Source organism: Branchiostoma floridae, chromosome 14 (assembly GCF_000003815.2).
Source record: "Branchiostoma floridae strain S238N-H82 chromosome 14, Bfl_VNyyK, whole genome shotgun sequence".
Lineage (NCBI taxonomy): Eukaryota > Metazoa > Chordata > Leptocardii > Amphioxiformes > Branchiostomatidae > Branchiostoma > Branchiostoma floridae.
In genome coordinates, this window is record NC_049992.1 from 15,114,092 (window position 1) to 15,134,462 (window position 20,371).

At 42.0% G+C, this 20,371-nt stretch overlaps 2 protein-coding genes across 2 annotated transcripts in view; one reads left to right on the forward strand and one right to left on the reverse strand.

Annotated features, from left to right (window-relative positions):
- LOC118429933 (hemicentin-1-like) overlaps positions 1 to 13,745 on the forward strand; it is a 27,924-nt gene extending 14,179 nt beyond the window's left edge. Inside the window, exons 4-9 of the mRNA XM_035840574.1 lie at positions 7,719 to 8,012; positions 9,084 to 9,368; positions 10,689 to 10,928; positions 11,644 to 11,718; positions 12,458 to 12,640; positions 12,981 to 13,745. Of these exons, the coding sequence (XP_035696467.1) occupies positions 7,719 to 8,012; positions 9,084 to 9,368; positions 10,689 to 10,928; positions 11,644 to 11,718; positions 12,458 to 12,640; positions 12,981 to 13,051 (1,148 nt within the window). The 3' untranslated portion in view covers positions 13,052 to 13,745. The remainder of the gene's footprint in view (positions 1 to 7,718; positions 8,013 to 9,083; positions 9,369 to 10,688; positions 10,929 to 11,643; positions 11,719 to 12,457; positions 12,641 to 12,980) is intronic.
- A 2,670-nt stretch (positions 13,746 to 16,415) lies between these two features.
- LOC118430171 (myb-like protein X) lies at positions 16,416 to 19,514 on the reverse strand. Its single transcript, XM_035840880.1, has one exon. The coding sequence runs from the start codon at positions 19,512 to 19,514 to the stop codon at positions 16,416 to 16,418; it is 3,099 nt and encodes a 1,032-aa protein (XP_035696773.1).
- Between the last annotated feature and the right edge of the window lie 857 nt (positions 19,515 to 20,371).

Sequence of the window (20,371 nt, forward strand, 5' to 3'; positions counted from 1 at the left end):
ATACACTCGCGCTCTTCCCATCTCTGCCACGGGATGGTACAGCACAAGGCTATTAGATGTAATCACTTTGACACATTCAGGGCGTTTTGTAACTAGGTGCTAAGTTTTGTGTTGCGTTCTGTGGCAGAGGTAGGAAGAGCGCGAGTGTATTTTTTTCGACTACAACTATATCTGCGCGATTCGACCTCTGCTTGGAGAGTAGTCATGATAAACCAAAAAGCAGTTTCTCAAGCAACTGGATATGGTTTTGGAAACGCTCAGATGTTTCAGATAGTATCCACTATCTTTCGTCAGTGACACTGAAGTGATCCGGGAGAAACTGGTTTTTTATACCCTAAGTATGAATGAAAACAATTTTGTATGTTCATTACGACCAAAGCATCGTTGTCATGATGGTTTAACATTAATTCTACAAAGAAGCACCGATGACTCTACATGACTTGTACATAATGGCAATAGCCGTATAACGTTGAAAACAAGAGACTTATATGGCAATCTAAATGATAAAGAATCGAATGGCAATCACTCAAAAGGGACTATAAGGAATAAACTATATTCAGCTCAATTTTACCACAATAAAGGTAAAAGCTCGATAAATTATTAACAACGGCTTACAATACAATCAACTAGTAGCCAGTCCCAATAGGCACTTATGGGCATGTAATTAGTTCAGTACGTCTTTGGCAAGCAGTTTGTATACATGTTTCTATGATATGGAATTGAATGTAATTATGAATACTTGATATAGATGATATTGAATACGTACCCAATGTCTAACTTCGTGCAATCCACACTTAATTGCGTCCACTGAAATTGTAGTGGCTAATTTATGATAGTCTCTATCTGTATTATAGAATAATAGACTAGATGAATAAGTTAGTAAGCTCTCCCAGAAAGATGATGTAGCAAAACCGCAAAACGTACCAGAGGATTATGCCAAGTCTCTGGAGGAGGGTCCTGTCTCGTAAGATCGATAGAATAGTAAACGCGATTTTCAAAAAGGAAAGTGAGCTTTCGTGAGAGAGTGCGCTTATATAGGCGCCATCTGAAAACTCAAAAATTGGTGCGATCCGTCAATATATTGTCTCAATTGATGTGATTCTTGCGAATATACAATACAGTCTAATAAGGAGTGCAGTTTTGTGAGGAATCTCATGGGCCTCACTTTATGTGGACTAATAATTCTTTCAAAATTTATCTTTAGAGCGACCTTGCAGTAGGTACTTTTTCCCATCTTATAGATGGCTGATCCCCAGAATACAAATGAACTCGTAAGGAGATAAAGTCATAGCATCAAATGATCCTGGCCTCTCTTTTTTGTTTTACAACCCGGTTTTGCTGAAGGATAATATCTTTACACATGTATTTTAGAAAACAAATGTGCATAAATCTACATTGGCAAAGCGTGTATTGATTTGGATGCTGGCTTAAAAACGACACAGGTGAAAAATTGCATGGCATAAAAACAATTATTTATTGCACGCTGTTGCAAGGTTTTCATACCTCGCACAACTATCATAATTCAAGAATCCCAGAGCGAAAAACTTAGCCTTTTGTTGTTTTTTAAAAGTGGTCTGAGTATCAAAAGCAATTGCGTACTTTGAAAGGTCAATCATGAAATACTAGTGCGCCAAGGCGTTTTACGCCGGTGTATTATAAGGAAAAGAATACACGTCTGCCTACTTGATATATACATCATACTGATTGCACAAAAATCATATTTTAAGAATCCCAGAACGAAAAACGTAACCTTTTGTTGTTTTTTAAAAGTGGTCTGAGTATCAAAAGCAATTGCATTCTTTGAAAGGTCAATCATGAAATACTAGTGCGCCAAGGCGTTTTACGCCGGTGTATTATAAGGAGAAGAATACACGTCTGCCTACTTGATATATACATCATACTAATGGCATCCTTCAAGCTGACTGACAGCCTCGGGCGCTTACTATACACATTAAATCAGCGCCTAACAACAGAGTACAGAAAACATCTTGTAAAAGTACAGAAGATGCAAAGCATGGAAAGTAGCTCAATGTACGCAGGCGAGCCATTCATCTATCATGTGCGCTTCGCAAAGTAACGGAACACTCCAAAGGTCCAGCCATAAAAGCTTTCAAGGTCAATGCTGTCGACCATTTGAAAGGAGAAACAAAAGCCCTTATCGCATGTAAAAGCCATCGGCGTTCTGTAAGAGGCCAGGGGCTGGCATGAATTACTCTAAATTCTACTCCGTGTCTTTCAGACAATTTCAATGTTCTTTCAAGGACAATACTTTCCCGTATCCTATTTCGATGTTATGAAAATAGGAATTAGAGCTATATAACTAAAGACAGTGCCTTTAAGCTTGCCACCACGCTATCTCGCTCGCGATTGTAACTTTGAATGCTTTGCTGAATTCTACGAAAACAGCCCGGAGGCTCCTCGGTAATGGGAAACGGTTAGATAAGAAGCTTAAAACATAACTTCAATCAGGATTCATGTCGTTCCTTGTATCGTAATAGTGGCGTTTACTGCCATCAAGATTACGGTTCGGGTAGATTGGGTGAGGGCGTGGTGAGGTTCGGATACCGAGGCAAGATCACCCATCTTACTCTAAACGTCCTCTTCCGTTAGAGTACAGCTATTATTCAATCCCACCCTTACCATCTGTGATGACAGTTTAGGTAGTTCTAGTCTTTGCTTCTCAAGTATACTGACATAGAGTGTCGATGGGCTTACGTTCGTTATGATTCGTTACGTTTGGTGCACAAGTAAATCATTGTTGTTATCCTGGGCTTCATCATCGTGTATTTGATTGGTATTGTTGTCTTGTCGGATATATGATGAATTCCATATGATGAATTCCATGTGCGTAGTTCCTTAAGCTTTTATCATTCAAACAAATTCTCATTACAGAGAGAAGGAAGAAATCTACCTTGCTATATCCAACATTCCCCATATAAATTTACCTTTCACGGCAATGGTTTTCGGAACGTTAAGTTGTCGGTTACACCCCTTTTCCACTAGGACGGCGCTCTCGCCGCGCTCTCTCTGTAACCTAAAATTTGACATATCGCTCAACGACTTGTATAGAGAAGAAACGAATATTTTCACACTTTCTGTTGTATTCTCAGTCACACTTTTACGTTTTGTATGATGTACCCAGTGTGAAAGTGAAGGTTACACATATCCTATTCGGATAGCAGTGGGAGCGCAGCAAGTCGCCGTCTAGTGGAAAGGGGGCCTTGGGGAGTGCCTTTGTAGTAACCATGATAGGAGAAGCAGTATACCAGACTTGTATTGCTAAACCCCCTTGATAACGTGCAACAACGTTAAGTGGAACATTTCTCTCTCAGCACTTATCACAAAATATCAGGACCACCTGCCTTACTTCCGCGATACAGCTCTCTCTTCTTAAAGCAATCCCTTCTTCGCCGAGAAAGCCTTGACACCAACATGAAACTCCAAATTAGCAATGTTGTACCATTCATTCTAAAACGCAACTAAACCCTGAGAGCCTCGTACGGCCATGTTCAAAAACAACATCAATCTTGAAGCCAAAGTGCTTTGATTTCAAGACCCAGGGGTCATTTCAAAGTTTTCCTAACGTAGAGACGATTGGAGAACTTTCAGGTGGACTCTCACTGCACTTGGGGCACCGGTGCGGCACTGCGGGGTTCGTTTCCTGCAGCACTGTTTTGTTGTTTTTGCAATTTGCGATACTTAGGATATTGCCTGATACATAAAAGAATGACAACAAAATACAAAAAACGGAGGAAAATTCGTTGAGTCATCTCTGAAATCTCTGAAATTCGTTGAGTCATCTACGAACCCCGCAGTGCCGCACCGGTGCCCCAAGTGCAGTGAGAGTCCACCTTTACCTGCGCCTGGGGGTCTGTGATATAAATACGACCTGGCAGTACAATCCCATGGGCAGGTAACAAGTGCGGATGTTTGCGTTCAGTGCGGGTAATTAGAGTGGCCCCACAGCCCTGCGGAGAAAACCGCATACTTAATGACACGTGTCCATGTCGACCATCTCAGCAAAGCGAAGTCTCCACATCCAGGGAAATGTCATGACCAAATGGTTCAGCGATGTGCAAAATGGCATCTACGTCATCTCTGTACTCTCCCCAATCGATGCGAAGGCCGTACCAAAAGAAATGTCCCATGCAATTTTCCTCTCTGTGTGATTTTAAAGAATGCTAAACTAACCTTATTCATGCTTTCTAAACCAAATTTTTTCCCTCCGTGCGAATATGAAATATCGTAATCATAAACGTCAAGATCGTGCAAAATATAAGTCTTCGATTTTTTTATTAACTGTACTGCAGTAAATTGATTCATTAACGTCAAATGTAATTTCTGCGTCAAAAAGCCAAATTCCTATTAAAACATCTTTAATTTTCTTAATTACACAAATGTTCAAAAATATCAGAGCAGGGCAAGTAGCACCAGCTAATTAGAGTCAACTTTGCAAAACGAAACAACTAGATAATTTTCGCACAAAAAAAGTGCTGAGTTCGGACACTAATCTCTAGCTCTATGTTGTTACACATACTTGTGTAAAACAGACACCGAGATGACAAGCAGTGATGTCTGGTTTAGATATTAGCAACCGATTTTTCTTGTTGGACCGGTCCAGAAAAGAACGGACCTGAAAAAAATCAGAAGACCGGGCTTTCGGTCGGTTAAAAAAAATGAACAGCTTATAACGTGTTTTTTAGCTTACCGGTCCAAGGAGACAACAAGAGTGAAGTAGGGGAGAGTTGATAGTCATTTTTTATCAAGTCTCCACAGAAAACGCCAGTGGATGTCAGATACTTAACAAGACAGATTCTTTTGTAGCAAAATGTACCATTGTTTCAGTATCGCCCATTCACAAGTTTTTAGGTCCAAGTTCAGGTCGAAACTGGACCTGATTCTTTGGACCTGGACCGTACCTGGACCTGAATTTTCTGTTCTTGTATCCACCCCGCACAACTGAACTGAACTAACTCACCCCTAGTAGTCACTACTCCCGGTAGAGTAACTATAGACGTCCTTTTATACCAGTGTTCCGCACTACATGTACGTCCTGCATGAACAATAAATTTGTTGATGCATTCCTTTGTCCTTGGAATTTCCCCTACATTATGATAACACTAGTAATTCATTTGTGTCCAATTTTCGGTCCCAAGCGAGAACGATTTGTATGCTGATTGCCGACCACTTGCCAGGCTCATTTTCTAAAAGAACCTCACCTTTGTCACGCCACTAGTCCCTAGTCCCTACCCGCTTCTGAATTAATCATAGAGAGGAGTCTTGTAGCCACGAGGCGAGACACATTGGAGAATTTGCAGGAGGTTTGCTATATAATTAGGCTGTGTTACAAGTCGTGTTGCTATGCATTATTGATGGAAATAGGCCATGTGAAAAATGACAAAATTCTATAGCCCGTGGCCCATTTAAACAAACCACGGGCTGACTAACACTTCACGACGCCAACCGAATTGGGTTTCTTTTTTTAAAGGCAAATCTAATTTCATATCGTGTAGGGTTGGTCAAAGGGGGATTTCCTGTTAAGGTTCCCTACTAGTTTTCTCGTTAAGATATTAATGGATTATGGAGATGCTCCAAAGTCTACCCCGCAGGTGTATGCTCTAACGACGCGCCAACAAAAGTCCACTTTGCATGTAATGTACCTTTTCCCACCCACATACGCCTATGGGGAGATTAACAAGCAGGCACGTGGATATAAAGGACGGAGTCTGAAATATAATAACGCCAAATTTATGAATGGTCCAGGATATGAACCGAGCAAACACACAACAGGGTTCCCTAGTTGTATCTAACACGATCAGTGCACCTTGTGGTGATCCTAACATGATTTGCCATGCCTTTCCGGCTTGCACAATAGCCGTGCGGAGATGTGTACCGTGGAGAGGACCACGCGGGTTTTCTCTTCCGCACACAGGGCACGGTGAACGCGGTGCTCGGCGTAATCCAATCGGTTTGTAATTTCATGGCGCTGCTGTGGAGTTTACATCCATGGCCTGCTCACTAGTACCGTGAAGGACAATGGCGTTTAGCGTCACTCAGAATAAACGCACGCTCTTAACCACACACTCTTTGTTTTACTAAGCAAACATGAGTTAACCAAAAAAAAAAAAAAGAATAACGACACACTCAAGATACGTTAACTTGTATCAGTACCGCTATCAAACAAGGAAAATGATTAGATTAAAAAACTTTAAGATACATCCATACATATGCTAACAATGAAATCCATGCAATTCTAAGAACGATTTTGAGGAATATCTTATGGATTTTTGATAGCGCAGATCCTAACTCTAGAGCCCAGATCTCAAATCTTCGACAGATAATTTGAAACATAGATAAAATATGATCCTGGTGGATAAGAAATTGTCAATATCAGTATTGAAGCTCACAGCATATTCTTAAGATGCGTTGTTCCGTAAAAGTAGCATAATTAGCCGTACATCATGCCACACGGTGAGCCTATTCAAAAACAAATCAAACTACCTTAGCTATTATTTCTACGTCATTAAGGGCCGTAATTATCCATGAAATCCATAACTTGAAGACTAAATAGAAAGTAACAAGAAGCTATCACAGTCCGGAAATTTATCAAACCACAGAAATCTTAACAAATACGTCCTTGAGCAAATGTAGAATCCTAGAAGTTAACTTTCTCGACAGTGATTGAGCCTTTTCTACAAACCCAATCGTATTTGTCCCGTAGATTGCTTTGTCAATACAGGTGTCAGATACGTACTCCCTAGGGGGTGCATATTGCAAGAAAGTGGCATCAGTCTACTGGAAGTAATTATAGTCTTTTCATCATCTACGTCGGGCGACAATAAAGCATGTAGCCGAACTTTGTAGTCTGGTCTAGTTTTAATTTCCTTCACGTAGTGCCCGAGGGTTACCGACTAAAGAGAGTAAGCATATTCCAATAAGCTTTTTTTTCCACTTCTGAGGGCCATTATTTTTTACAAGATGTGATGACGTCCGAAGATATCATTGCCGCAGGTGTTCTACTGCAATGTAATAAGTACTGTTTGTCATTTAAGCTTGAGGAAGTATTCATAACAGCTGAAAGTACGAGTAAGAACTATCGCTTTTCACGGGTAGCTTCCAGTCCTGATAAGGTCTCTGCCAGAGAGAGCAGTTGGTTTCAGACATACTCGTTAGCTCTCGTACGTGGCTAGAATAAGTTTCCTATCATATTCTTGGCGACGCCTCAGAGGCGAGCCCAATGGTATATTATTGTGTTCAGTCTGCAAAAATTCTAGGAATTGTACAGGCATGTGTCCAATGCAAAATGTGTAATATATGAAAGTATATATCGTTGAGTGATCTGTCAAAGTTTAGTCGTAATAACGTCGCAGACCTAGTCGAATACGTTGTAAAGGTGGTATCTCACTGCACTTGGGGCACCAGTGCGGCACTGCGGGGTTCGTTCACTGTGGTACTGTTGTGTTATTTTAGCCGATTTTTTCCCATTTAGTTATTGTGTAATCGTAAAAATGAACGTTAGAAGACAACAAAATACACAAAACGTAAGAAAATTCGTTCTTTATCTCCGAAATTCATCGAGTAATCTTTCGAACACCACAGTGGCGCACCGGTGCCCCAAGTGCAGTGAGATACCACCTTAAGGCACAACATTTAGAAGTAACTCCAGTTTTAACTTCGGTATTATCTTAATATCTAACATGATTTTAATTTATCCGCAGTCCCTCCGACAATAGAAGTGGGCCCGTCTGACCCGTACGTGGCTGAGTGGGGAGAGACAGTGACGCTGACGTGCCTGGTCACCAACGCCATCCCCGCCATCACGTTCCTCCGCTGGGAGAAGGACGGGATTCCCGTGGACGGCATCGCCGAGCAGAGCAAGTACTCCGGCGGGAACCTGGACTCCCCTTCCCTGCTGATACGGCACGTGATGCGCGCTGACGCGGGACGGTACACGTGCATCGCTAACCACCCCGTCAGACCTGCTGCAGCTAATATCAGACTGGATGTGCTGTGTGAGTAGTTAGACACTGTCTAGAACAGAGTTGTATATAATTCTATGTATGATATGTTTTCTTCGTGTTTTGTGTTCATTACAGAGAAAATATCTGAAGATAACACATCCAACCGTGGCAATTTGGTGGGACCGCGTGTCGCAATCGGCAGCACGTTTGACTCAGGTCCAAAAGGTCCTGAGTTCAAACCCCGCCGTGTCACCGATCTTGTGCCCTTGGGAAAGACTTTCCTATATAGGCTACAAACGTCTTCAGCAAATTGAAGTTGCTAGCATCAAAAACCAAAGAAAGAAAGAAAGATATCCATGTAGATAGACGATGTGCAGTTGCCACAAAGACGTATTTGAGAAAACTCAATATAATATCATCATCATGGCTCTTTCCCCGTAGTCGAGAATGTGGGGGGAGTTCTGGAAGGCCTGCAGACCCTCATGTGGCAGAACAGTCCTCAATATAATATAACGTTTTGACATCATCATCATCGGTCGACGTGATCAAATGTAGACATGTTCGCACATATCTACACACGACGGGGTTATACCGCCCCTTACGGGGTGACATACCCTTTCGTAGGCTAATTACAAGACGGGGATGCGCCAGGTCTCCCGTCCGGGTGAATGATGTAATTCACCATGTGGCTGATGCGAGACAGAGGTTCGCCAGGCCTCCATCCGGGTGATTTGAAGTGAATCACCAACTCCCGACAGAAGGATTTGCACCAACGCACACCGCACCATCGCACGTGTGGGGGTTCTTTAACGTGCATGGGGTATGGCTCTCCCCATACACGGGACCTCCATTTAACGTCCTATCCGAGGGACGACTCATTTTTCACTTGAGTAAAGTGAGGAAAGTCGTGTAAAGTGCCTTTCCCAAGGGCACAAGACCGGCAACACGGTAGGCGGATTCGAACCGGCGACCTCTCGATCACGGGCCGAATACAATACCACTGTGCTACGCGGCCCCACACAACGTTTTGACATATACATTACAAACGTAAAACTTTCATCCTACAAAACTTCAGTCACCTGTTAAGTTACTAGTAAACTTTACATCTTGTCGTTTATATAGTCCCTGCGTCGATCATCAGTTTTACCGACTCCACCTCTGCGACCGAGGCGGACCCCATCACCCTGCAGTGTGTGGCTGACGGGAACCCCCCTCCCAACATCACATGGGTCAAAGATGGCGGCCGGCTCAAGACACCAGCCCGGTCCCAGCCCGTGTCTAAAGACGTGCGCGCCAGTTCCCTGGTGCTGTCCAGGGTCAGGCTCAACGACACCGGGGAGTACAAGTGCACGGCTACTAACGGGATCGGCAAGAGTGACGCCAGGACAATGCGACTGTCCATCCGAGGTATGCGGTAATATTGTTTTAAACAAGACCACAAGATCACATTTCTTAGCCATCCCATTCAATCCCTTCATAGACACAATAACCCTTCATGCTTGTGGCTCTTGCCGTCCCACCGTTTCCGACAAGACCACAAGATCACATTTCCTAGCCACTACATCACATCACTTAATACAACACACTGATCCGTCAAATCCAAAATAGCGCCACCCTTCCCGTCATACACCGCAAAACAAAATGGCGGCGTTCTTACATGCGAGCAAAAACAATACGCTATCGCAAACCTGTAACAAGGAAAGATCTTACCTTGTCGAAGTGGGTTCTCTAGTGGTTCCAGCACTGTGGAAGTAACTTGTCTTCGCGACTAAACTCAACGTAACTCAACTACTGCTAGTCTACGAAACTAAGCGTGCACATTCTAACTCTAAAACTAAACTGGCGCGTCCGAACTTGCTGTCGGAACACAACTAGAACTCAAGCATCCGGGGTCTTTCTTGACCTCTCCTGACCTCGCCTGATTACCCGATTACAATATCAAGGAGGTTATGACCTTCTTGGTGATACACTGGTCTTGAAAACGTCAGATAACAATTACTCAAGGAAAGCAACTGGACATAATTTTGGAATCGGTCAGACGTTTCAGGTAGCAGCTACTACCTTTCGTCAGTCGACCGTTTCCAAATTCATATCCAGTTGCTTGCGCAATAACTATTCGTCGTATCTTGTTACCTGGTTGTCTAACCTTCATCGACGTACAGAACACCAAAAAGCAGTTACTCAAGCAACTGGATATGGTTTTGAAAACGATCTGACGTTTCTGACAGCCACCCGGCGTCTTTCTTCAGTGACACTAAAGTGATCCAGAGGAAACTGGTCTTTTATACGCTAACTATGAATAAAGACGATTTAGATGTCCAATAGGGGCTGCACGAGCAACCTCCATGGGGGAGCTCCACAGAGCTGACCTCCTTGGAGGTTGCTCGTGCAGCCCTCCAGCTCCACGGAGCGAGCCCTATGCGCTGTGGATACAAACACTTGGTTCTCATCACCTCATGGAATTTTTAGAACTACATTCTCTCGTAGAGGACATTGTAGGGTAAAGTCGAAGACAATTTGGGTTCCAAAAGAAACAAAGGTAAGGCAAAGTCAAGCTGAAGACAATTTTAGATATCAATGGGAAAGAAAGCTAAGACACATTCAATTCAAATGAGTTAGTTAGCTCCTGTTTTTTTTAGTGTTTTTTAGTTGCAGGAACTAGACGTAGAGAGCATATATCTTATTGATGATGAACAATGACAGTCTCTTTCTTGTCATCTTGCCTAGCCGCCCGAAAGAAGCTGAGTTCAGCCACAGTAGCGGTGATAGTGGGCGCCACAGCGGGGGGTCTGTGGCTGGTCATCTGCGTGCTCCTGGTGGTGTGGTTCATCCGGAGAAGGAGAAGTCAGAAGGAGAAGAAGAAGTTCGCGTTCTACTACAACATCGGGCGGAGAGACCAGGGGAGGATGGAGGGCAAGATGGAGATGGAAGAAGACAGGGAACCCCCGCCTTACGCGTCTCTACCAGGTACTTGACTTGAATGACTTTATTGCTATCAGAAAACGCCAGCAATCAGCGACCGAGTACAAATAGAAATGGCCAGCAAAAGTGTATTATGAGCCAAAAAAAGGCCCCAGAAAGCCTGCTATGGAGGCTATTATTGCTCAACAATAGCACAAGGTACAATGTATAGCAACCAATAACAACTACATGTACGTAGCTATATAGACAATGGTACTTCGAGGCTACATACAGAACAACAAAATATTATCGATAACAGCACAGTCAAGTATGAAAGATATGGTCTCGTATTTAGAATAAAGTATGAATTGATTGACTTACGTAGGCGGATATATGAGTTGAACATGATACTCGATAGCAGTATATGATTCTGTGTACCAATAAGAGAGATGCGCGCTACTAAAATTGCTAAGCAATGCTTCTCTCTTTACTGTAGGTAGGACGGGTTATACCAATATGACTATATGTATGATATAGCAGTGTCACAGAGACGGTGTTATTGTCTATAGATATACAGAAAGCTAAATACTTGTCTCAGACTTTAGAGTTTAAACTTTCTGCAACAATACAGGTGCGCCACCTGTCATCATGATAGAAAATGACACTTGTTAGCGATCCACCACTCACGAGGTGGATATAGCAGACATATTCACTCACATATTATCACTCACAGAGACATATTATGTATCTAGTATCATCCGTTTTTGTTGTTGTTTCACAGAAAAACCTACAAATCAGAAGTCTGGGTATGCAGGCATTGAAACAATGAGGAAATCAGCAAGTCAAAAATTCAAAGGTACGGTGTTAAGCGTATCATCTTTACACAAAATTATATTAAATGGTTGTTTGGTTGTTTCAATGTTCAGTTAGTTGGTTGTTTGATTGGTTATTTGGTTGGTTGTTTAGTTGGTTGTTTAGTTGCTATTGGTTGTTTGGTTGTTTGGTTGTCTGTCTGTCTGTCTGTCTGTCTGTCTGTCTGTCTGTCTGCCTGTCTGTCTGTCTGTCTGTCTGTCTGTCTGTCTGTCTGTCTGTCTGTCTGCCTGTCTGCCTGTCTGTCTGTCTGCCTGGCTGGCTGGCGCCTTGCTTGCTTGCTTACTTGCTTACTTACTTGCTTGCTTACTTGGTTTCATTCACTCGAAGCTTATGAGTTCGACTGTAGGGTTTTATTGTAGGCAAATAAAAACGGAGTCATATTTACCTACTAACCGTGGAACACCTGCGCCCGTATTAGAGAGTGAAAACGGAACCATATTTACCTACTAGCCGTAGAGCACCTGCGCCCGTGTTAGAGAGAAGATATGCCAAACTGTAGACAAGTGAAAACGGAACCATTTTTACCTACTAACCGTAGAACACCTGTGTCCGTGTTAGAGAGAAAATATGCCAAACTGTAGACAAATCAAAACGGAGCCATATTTACCTACTAACTGTAGAACACCTGTGCCCGTGTTAGAGAGAAGATATGCCAAACTGTAGACAAGTGAAAACGGAACCATGTTTACCTACTAACCGTAGAACACATGTGCCCGTGATAGAGAGAAGATATGCCAAAGCTCTGTATGCCTACGGGCCGCGGGAGGAGAATGAACTCAGCCTCGAGCCTGATGACGTCATCGAGGTGCTGGAGGGGGAAGATGGCGGCTGGTGCCTGGGTTACCTGAGGGGCAGGATAGGCCTGTTCCCCTCCAACTACGTACAGTTCATCCCCGCAAGACAAGGTACGTCCCTTTAAATTGCAGAAAACACTAGAATCAGTTCACAAAGCATGGCAAACATTTTCATGACCCATAATTGTTGTAATCATTGTGTTCTATATCTAGGCATATGACGAAAATATAATCAGTTCGTAACACAAAATATCCGGATCTTTATGAAAGTACGTCGGTGAAGATTAGGCATGGAGGTATTAAGATACTCCAAATAGCAATTACTCAAGCAACTAGATATAGTTTCGGAATCATGTACAATTGCTTAATACAATCGAGTAATTGTTATTTGGCGTATTTATGTAAGTGGTTTATACAAAGTTATGTTATAATCATCTGTGTTATTTTGCAGTCATGGCAGCGAAGGCAGGTGTGCTGTGTAAGGATATTGAAGATGATACGCCATCCAAACGAAGCATCTAAAGAAACAACAAGAACAGTAGCTCTAGCGTACGTAACATCCATTCTACAATGGACAGGTCTTTGGAACGAATGGTCGCAGATATAATGTTGACTGAAAACTAGGACAGTTGTTAAAGTTAACTTTAGGTTAAAGAACTTGTGACAACAGTGTTATACTGGAGAATGGAAGTTTGCACGACAGGGGAGTAGCACTGCCTCTGCAACAACTTGTACAGACATGGCATAACCAATTAATGTAAAGCAATGGTTCTTTAACTGAAAATTTATGACTCTACAGTCTACACAGTTCATATGGCATTTCCCTTGTGTTTTGTGAGATAACACTTACCTACCCAATGCGCATTGCCCATGCGTCCTTATGCTGTCTTGTGGATGGTGTGTTTGACCTTGACGTGCCCTTGAGAGTCGTGAAGCCTTAGCGATATTTATAGTTTGTGAATTGTGTGTTCCCCGAAGCTGCACAAACGCAGCTAACCCCCTTTATGGCTTAGTGTCCTTATCCCTGAAAGACCCAGAGCTTTAATTTGGCAGTCATTCTCAACATACGGCGAATTTTTAGTATCCTAGCCCGCCATGTTTCTTTCCATCAGATATAAATAGCGAGTAATTGGTCGTGTGAGATTCAAAGGATCTATTTTTCCTGCCGTTGGATACAAACCCACAAAAGATACCCGTCCTACTGAGATCATCGAATCAATCTATTATAGAATATATCGGACGCTTCATTTTCAATTGTCTTCAAAGAAGAAGTCAAACTCCACGATAGTAACAAAGATTGAGTACCCTATTCCGTACCGTATGTACAAACAACCACTTAATATTTGTATGTTAGTATTTAGATTATTTACCTGTATTTAGAACACACTCAATCATTTCATGTATTTGATTTTTGTTCACTTGCAATTAGCCCCATGGGAATGAATTTGCAGTAAAACTTTTTTGATACAAAGTCGGAAGCCAAATTTTAGTCCTGTTTTGTTATAATGGAGGCATTTTAAAATGGAAACAAATTCTGAATCAACGAACAACGTAACAAGACGATAATAAGGGTAAATTTTAGTTGTTGTTTTAATAAGTCGTGTATATTTCATTCAGTTAAGTCATTAAGTATATGTTGACTGAGCACAACCGGAATTGTAACACGAAATAATCATTTGTTTTTAATAAGCAAAACACCTTCCTAAAAGCACCACGTAATATATTTCTCTGTGTTTGGCCTGGGGTTTGCGCTTGATGAAACATATCCTATAGGATGCACCTGGTACTCGACTTAGGCATTAGTGAAATGTCTTTAAAAAAACATGTCCTCCCTAAAGATGGTATCTCACTGCACTTGAGGCACCGGTGCGGCACTGCGGGGTTGAAAGATTACTAAAACAATTTCAGAGATCAAGAACAAAATTTCTCACCTTTTTTTTTTCGTTGCCTTCTAAGTCAAACTTTTACGTATTACGCAATATCTAAATTATTTTTAAAAAACGGCGAAAATAACACAACAGTGTCGCATTGAACTAACCTCGCATTGCCTCACCGGTGCTCCAAGTACAGTGAGATACCACCTTAAGTATAACTCGACAGACGCTCTGTGCAGTAGGGAGAAACTTGAACAAAATGTGTGTCGTTCAGTTACTAACCTCCAAGAGACATTGAATGTTGTAAATAGCTTGATATGGATAGAATACTCTGTTTCTTTACTCTTTTTAATATCAATGTCGTGTTCTCATGAAGGATTTAGACATGAAGAATATGAATAAGTATTATGAATAAGTATGGAATCAAATACACGTGTAAATATTGCTCTTGTATCCTCCAACCAAAGCCTGGTGCTTTCAATGTTGTATCATACCACTCCCATGTATGTGATGTGATAAATGTTTATGTTGTGCTGGCATTATGGAACGTGTACAGACTTACATATATGCGGCTGCAACTCCTGAACCATTGTTCAAGGCCATTCCTACTAGCACGTGTAGATAGTGGACGGCAGTATTCATGACATATTACAGATAGAAGGACTGCTTTATCAATTTTATTAGTCATAAGGCTTTATTTTTTGCAATATTCAGCAAAAGATGAGTACTTAGATGGTCTGATGTTCATAACTGCATGGATGTAAATAATTGTGCTGAGTTGTATTTATTTATTTGTTTGTTAGCAGTACATTGATGGTTTACAGTACATTGACGTACACCTTCAAGATATTTGACTAGATCATAAGAGACAGTACTCCCAGATTCCGCCTGGAGGTGTTATTCCACGGCACAGTGGAGTCATTACCTGCTAATTTGTACATTTGTGTTATCTATTTATTCATCTTGTCATTCTTTGAATGTTTGCGATTTTTTCAACAAGCAAAATAAAGAAACCATTAAGATGTTTGTGGTTTGTCGTTTTTGTTGTGCCTTTTGATGACTTTTACATGACTTTTAGATGATATCAAACCTTTCTGTGTTGACATGTTTCGATGTATATTTTGAAGGTAATGCATGATACAGGCAAATCAGCAACTACAGTGCAATACTCGCGTTTCTGTGGGGGAATCTATCTTATTCTCTATGCTACAATATAAACGTCTATCGCCTGAATTCCTAATAGGAATACACAGTCAGGCTTCGACACGTGGATATCATACCGTATTCCGTAATGTGTTTGCTAGTCCCGTTGTCAGGTGCTGGTTGCTTAGCAACTGTTGCTAAGGACGTGGTTCGGCTGGAAACGATTGCGAGGCGTGGCTCTTTAGAACCTTATTGACAATGCCCCTACCACCGGGATGTTTGGAATATTATATTTTTTCTAGCTTAAATGACCAGTATTTCTTAGCAAAAAATACTGAACAGAGCAAAAGGGTTGTAAAACCTTATTCCGATTTAGAAAAGCTTTTTACTCACCCAAATCAACAAACAGCATACATCATTAACGATCTCACCAAATGTATTTATCTGTCAGTTACTAAGAAGTACGTGGTATTCTTTACAAATGGCATGATTCATTACAAGCTAAATAATCAGAATTTTGCGATAATATGGAGATATAGCGCCTTATACTAAAAATGCAATTGCCATCATACTTGTTTATTCCCCAAATACCCCCAATCTTATAACCATTATTTTATGAAAGACAGAACAGTCTTGATTGGAAATATTTTTCCCATTAAACGTTTTGCGTGCTACGATTTGCAATCCATCGCTTTGCAAATGACGATAACATATTCACCACTACTACTTAATAGTTTCAGTCTCTATTTTAACCATGTAAAACTGATACCGTAGAAAGAGACTTTCGAATTTCTTGATCATCACCAAAATGTCCCAGAAAAAATCTATGGATTTTATGAGTACATCACCAAATAGTCCAATAAAAAAACTTATGGCTGCCATCCTGGATCCGGCAACTTCCCAAGATGACGAACTTTGGGTTTGTTCTTTAACGGCGGCAGTTGTCTCTTTTTCCCGGCTGAGAACACTCTTGGTTCTAAGTTGATTTCCTCCATATCTACCGTTTCATCCTCTTTCTTCTCTTCCTTATCTTTTTGTTTACCTTGCTTTTCGCCGTCATCTTTCATCCGCTTGCCTTCTTCATCTTTGACAAGAGACATAGAGGTGCCGTCTGAGCTATCTGACAGCCTGCTACTGTCTTCCCTCTGTTGAAATTCAGTCTTCCCTTGCTCTTTAAGTTCACGAGTATTCCACTGGTGCTCACTAATCAACGTCTCCATCTCCGTGGCTTTCTGCTCCTTACTTTTGTCTTCAGCTTCCAGTGCCTCTACGGCAGCTTGGAGGGACTCAAGTTCTTGTTGTTTAGACTGATTGTTCGAATCGAGGGAAGCCGCTTGCTGACGAAGAAAATCCTGTTCTAACGCCATGTCTTCTAGCTCCAACTTCAAGGTCTGGACTTGGCCCATTTTCGGAAAGAGCGGGTCAACAGACTTGAGAGAAAAATCAAAATCCGTTTCCGACTCAATGTTCTCAAAAATGGATGTTTCGGCGCTACGGATTCGGGTCTGTTTTGACTCCCACATCCTTTCCTTCTCTTTGATGACTTTATCTTTGTCATTTGAGAGAGCTCTTAGCTTGTTTAGCTCCATGATTAACTTCGCTTTGGCAAGCTTGACTTGATCTCTTTGCTTTGTTTTCATGTCCAAAGCTTTCTTTAAATCACGTATGCTGTACGATGCAGTGGTCTGTCCTGTGGAGGCGGGCTTGTTGGTATCAACGTCATCTTCTGTCTTCTCTGTATCTTTCAAGTCACCGCCATTCGCATCATATGTGCTTTCTATGATGGCACGGCGTGCTGATAAAGTTGCTAAACCGTCCAACATGACATCCAGGCGTGCCACGGGTTCTTTCTCTTTTTTAAATTTGTCCCATTTAAATACAGAGTCGTCTTTATCAGTGGCGTTTTTACGTAGGACTTTGTTATTTTCTGTTTTATCCAATGCTTTGTTTTGAACTTTGTCTTCTGTTGTATCTCCTCTCGCCTCTTCTTCGGTTGATTCATCTAGATTGTCAGCAGCTTGTTTGTTTTCCTGTTTCTGTGTTTCATTTATCCTCTCATCTTCTGTTTGTTGTTTTGCATTGGAATCCTTCTCTTTCCTGTCCTCTTTCTGTTTTGCAGTTTCTTGCACATCTACATCTTGCTTCTCCTGTGTCTCTTGCGTCTGCTCTTCCTCGAGTTTAACTGATGGGCTCTGTTCAGTCGGTGCTTCTTTCTTTACATCATCCGCTGTCTCTTCATTTTTCTGCTTGGCAGAATCATCAAGAATTTTTGCCGTATTATCCGGGTCTTCAACGACAAGGCTATCCTGTTCTTCACCAGACTTCTCGTCATTTGGTTTGTCATTTTCGTCCGCCGATCGAGTTTGGTCCTCTTCCTCAGTTATTTTAGTATTTCCTTCGTCAATGCTATTTTCTTCGACATCTGCATCTTGGTTGGCCGTTACATCGCCATTTGTGTCAGGTTGTATCTCGGAGGTTTCTATCTCTTCTCCATTCGTTATCGTGTCTTGGTTGTCGTCTGTCTTTTCCTCGCTTTCTTTTGCTGTTTCAACCTCATCTTCAGTGTCTCCATTCGCTTGCTCTTCTGTGCCATCTACCGTACTCATTTCAACGCCTTCCGCTGCCTCCTCAGTAGGTTCCGTGGCCTCCCGAGTATCATCAGTTGTTTCCTCACCTTCTTTCTCTGCCTTGTTTTTAGTCTTTCCACCATCTATCTGTTCTGTGTTGTTTTCTTCCACCATGTCGACACTCCTTGGTTCACTGGTTTCGTTCTTTTCTTCGCTTTCTTTTTCATGTTCATCCTTCCCCTCGTCTTTAGGAGCGCCACTCTCTTCTCCCTCATCTGTACCGTCTATCGCTTCATCTTCAGGGCTTTCTGCTGTTTCAGCATTTGTTGCGGTGTCATCACTGTCCTCTTTCTTTTCCTCGGTTTCTTGCATTTGTTCCTCCTTTTCTTCATCTTCAGTCACTGTACCCTGCACTTCGCTTCCGTTTCCTTCATTCACGTCTTGAACAGTTTCGTCCTTGTTTTCTGTTTCAACCTTGTTCTCCTCTACTGCCACAGTGACTAGGCTTTGCTCTTCTCCTCCTCTTGTACCATCTGCATTTGCCTCGTCCTCTCTGTTTTCGTCCTCCATGCTCTCTTTCTCGTCTTTAATTTGTTCCTTATCCTCAGTCCCTGTATCTCCATGTTCTTCATCTACTGTATCTGTTTTACTGTCAGTGTTTTCCATTGTGTCGCCACTTGTTACTGGATTTTCGCTCTTTTCTTCGCTGTCCTTATCAACATTTTCCTCGGTCACGACATTTTTCTGTTCTTCATTTGTACTTTTTGCATTTCCGACTTCGGTGCTCTCAGTCATGTCATCCTTTGGTACCGTCTGTTGTTTGTCTTCGTTCTTTTCTTCTATTTCTTCTTCTGTTTCACCTTTCTTCTCCTTTGCACTTTCCCCGCCCTCCTGTTCTTCATTGGAACCTCCTGTATTTTCGGCTTCTGTGCGTTGTGCCTCTACCTCACTAGTTTCTGTCTCTTCGCTGTTTTCCTTTTGTTCGTCGCTTTCTTTCTCTGTTTCAACCTTTTCCTGGGCCTCAGTCACTTCACTTTCCTGTTCCTCGTCTGTCTTTTCATTCTGGTTGTCAGACGGTCCATGCTGGTCTTCTTCGTTTGTTTCTTGGTCCTGAGCAGTATCGTCTTCCTTACTCTCTTCAACAACAGAACCATCTCCATTATCTGTTACGCTTTCGTCTGCTTTAACAGCTTCTGCTTCTCCTGTAGTTTCTCCGTCGCTTTGTTCCGTTTTCTGTTCCTTGTTCTCCTCAGCCTTGTCATCGCTCTGGCCTCCCTTCTGTTCGCCTTCCATGTTTCCAGTAACTGCTTCCGTGTTATCAAGATCGTCCGCAATTTTGCCTTGCTCCACTGGATCACCGTTGTCCATGATACCTTCTAATACCTCTGTTTGCTCCGACATTTGAACAACTCAAAGTGGTAAAACCCTGTGTTTCACGGACCAAGCAAACCGGCGTCTTCTATGCTCTTACCCACCTTGCAGTGCACTTGTAAAAGCCTTGTAACGTTTGCGGTGAGCCTCTATGAAAACATTTGCATATCAAAGGATACCATGCTAATACGCCAGAAATAAACTCACCCCTTTGTGTTCCTTTGTTAACGATACGGATGATAGTACTTTTAATCATACATACATGGCTTTATCAACGCTCATTTAGCTGCAGATAATGCTGTTGAGGTCAATGATGACACATTGGCACGAACGAGAAAGCAAATGACATTCGTTCCCTGCATTACATGTACGTTATGGTATTAACGGGAAACAGACATCTTAAGGGACAATCTAGTTGCAACAACAGTTATTTCAGTTCCTGTACAATAGTTTACCGCAGATCTGAACTCCATGTTTTTGTTGACAACACTTGTTTACATTTGTTTTGCACGTGCTCGTCACTGGCCTTCGTCCGTCTACCTACACATCAATCTTCAGTCCACTGGGCCGATAAAAGCTGACTCATATTGTAAGAGCCTATATGAACAGATGAAACTGTGCATTAACATGTGGCTTTTGATATGATGATGTTGAATTATTGATATCTACTGATTACCCTCTCCATCCGATGCTTTGCCTTTGTTCAGCATACGTAATTGGCCCGGTTGCTCTGGGAATAACAGTCCTTACCGTGCCCTTAGAAACCCCGTACACACTGTCGTCACTAGGGGTCAAAGTGCACTACAAATGAGAGCCACTTGACTCTACAGAAGCCCCCGTAAAACGCCATTTTAAGATCATTTCCTCCATTTGGAAACAACGGTCCA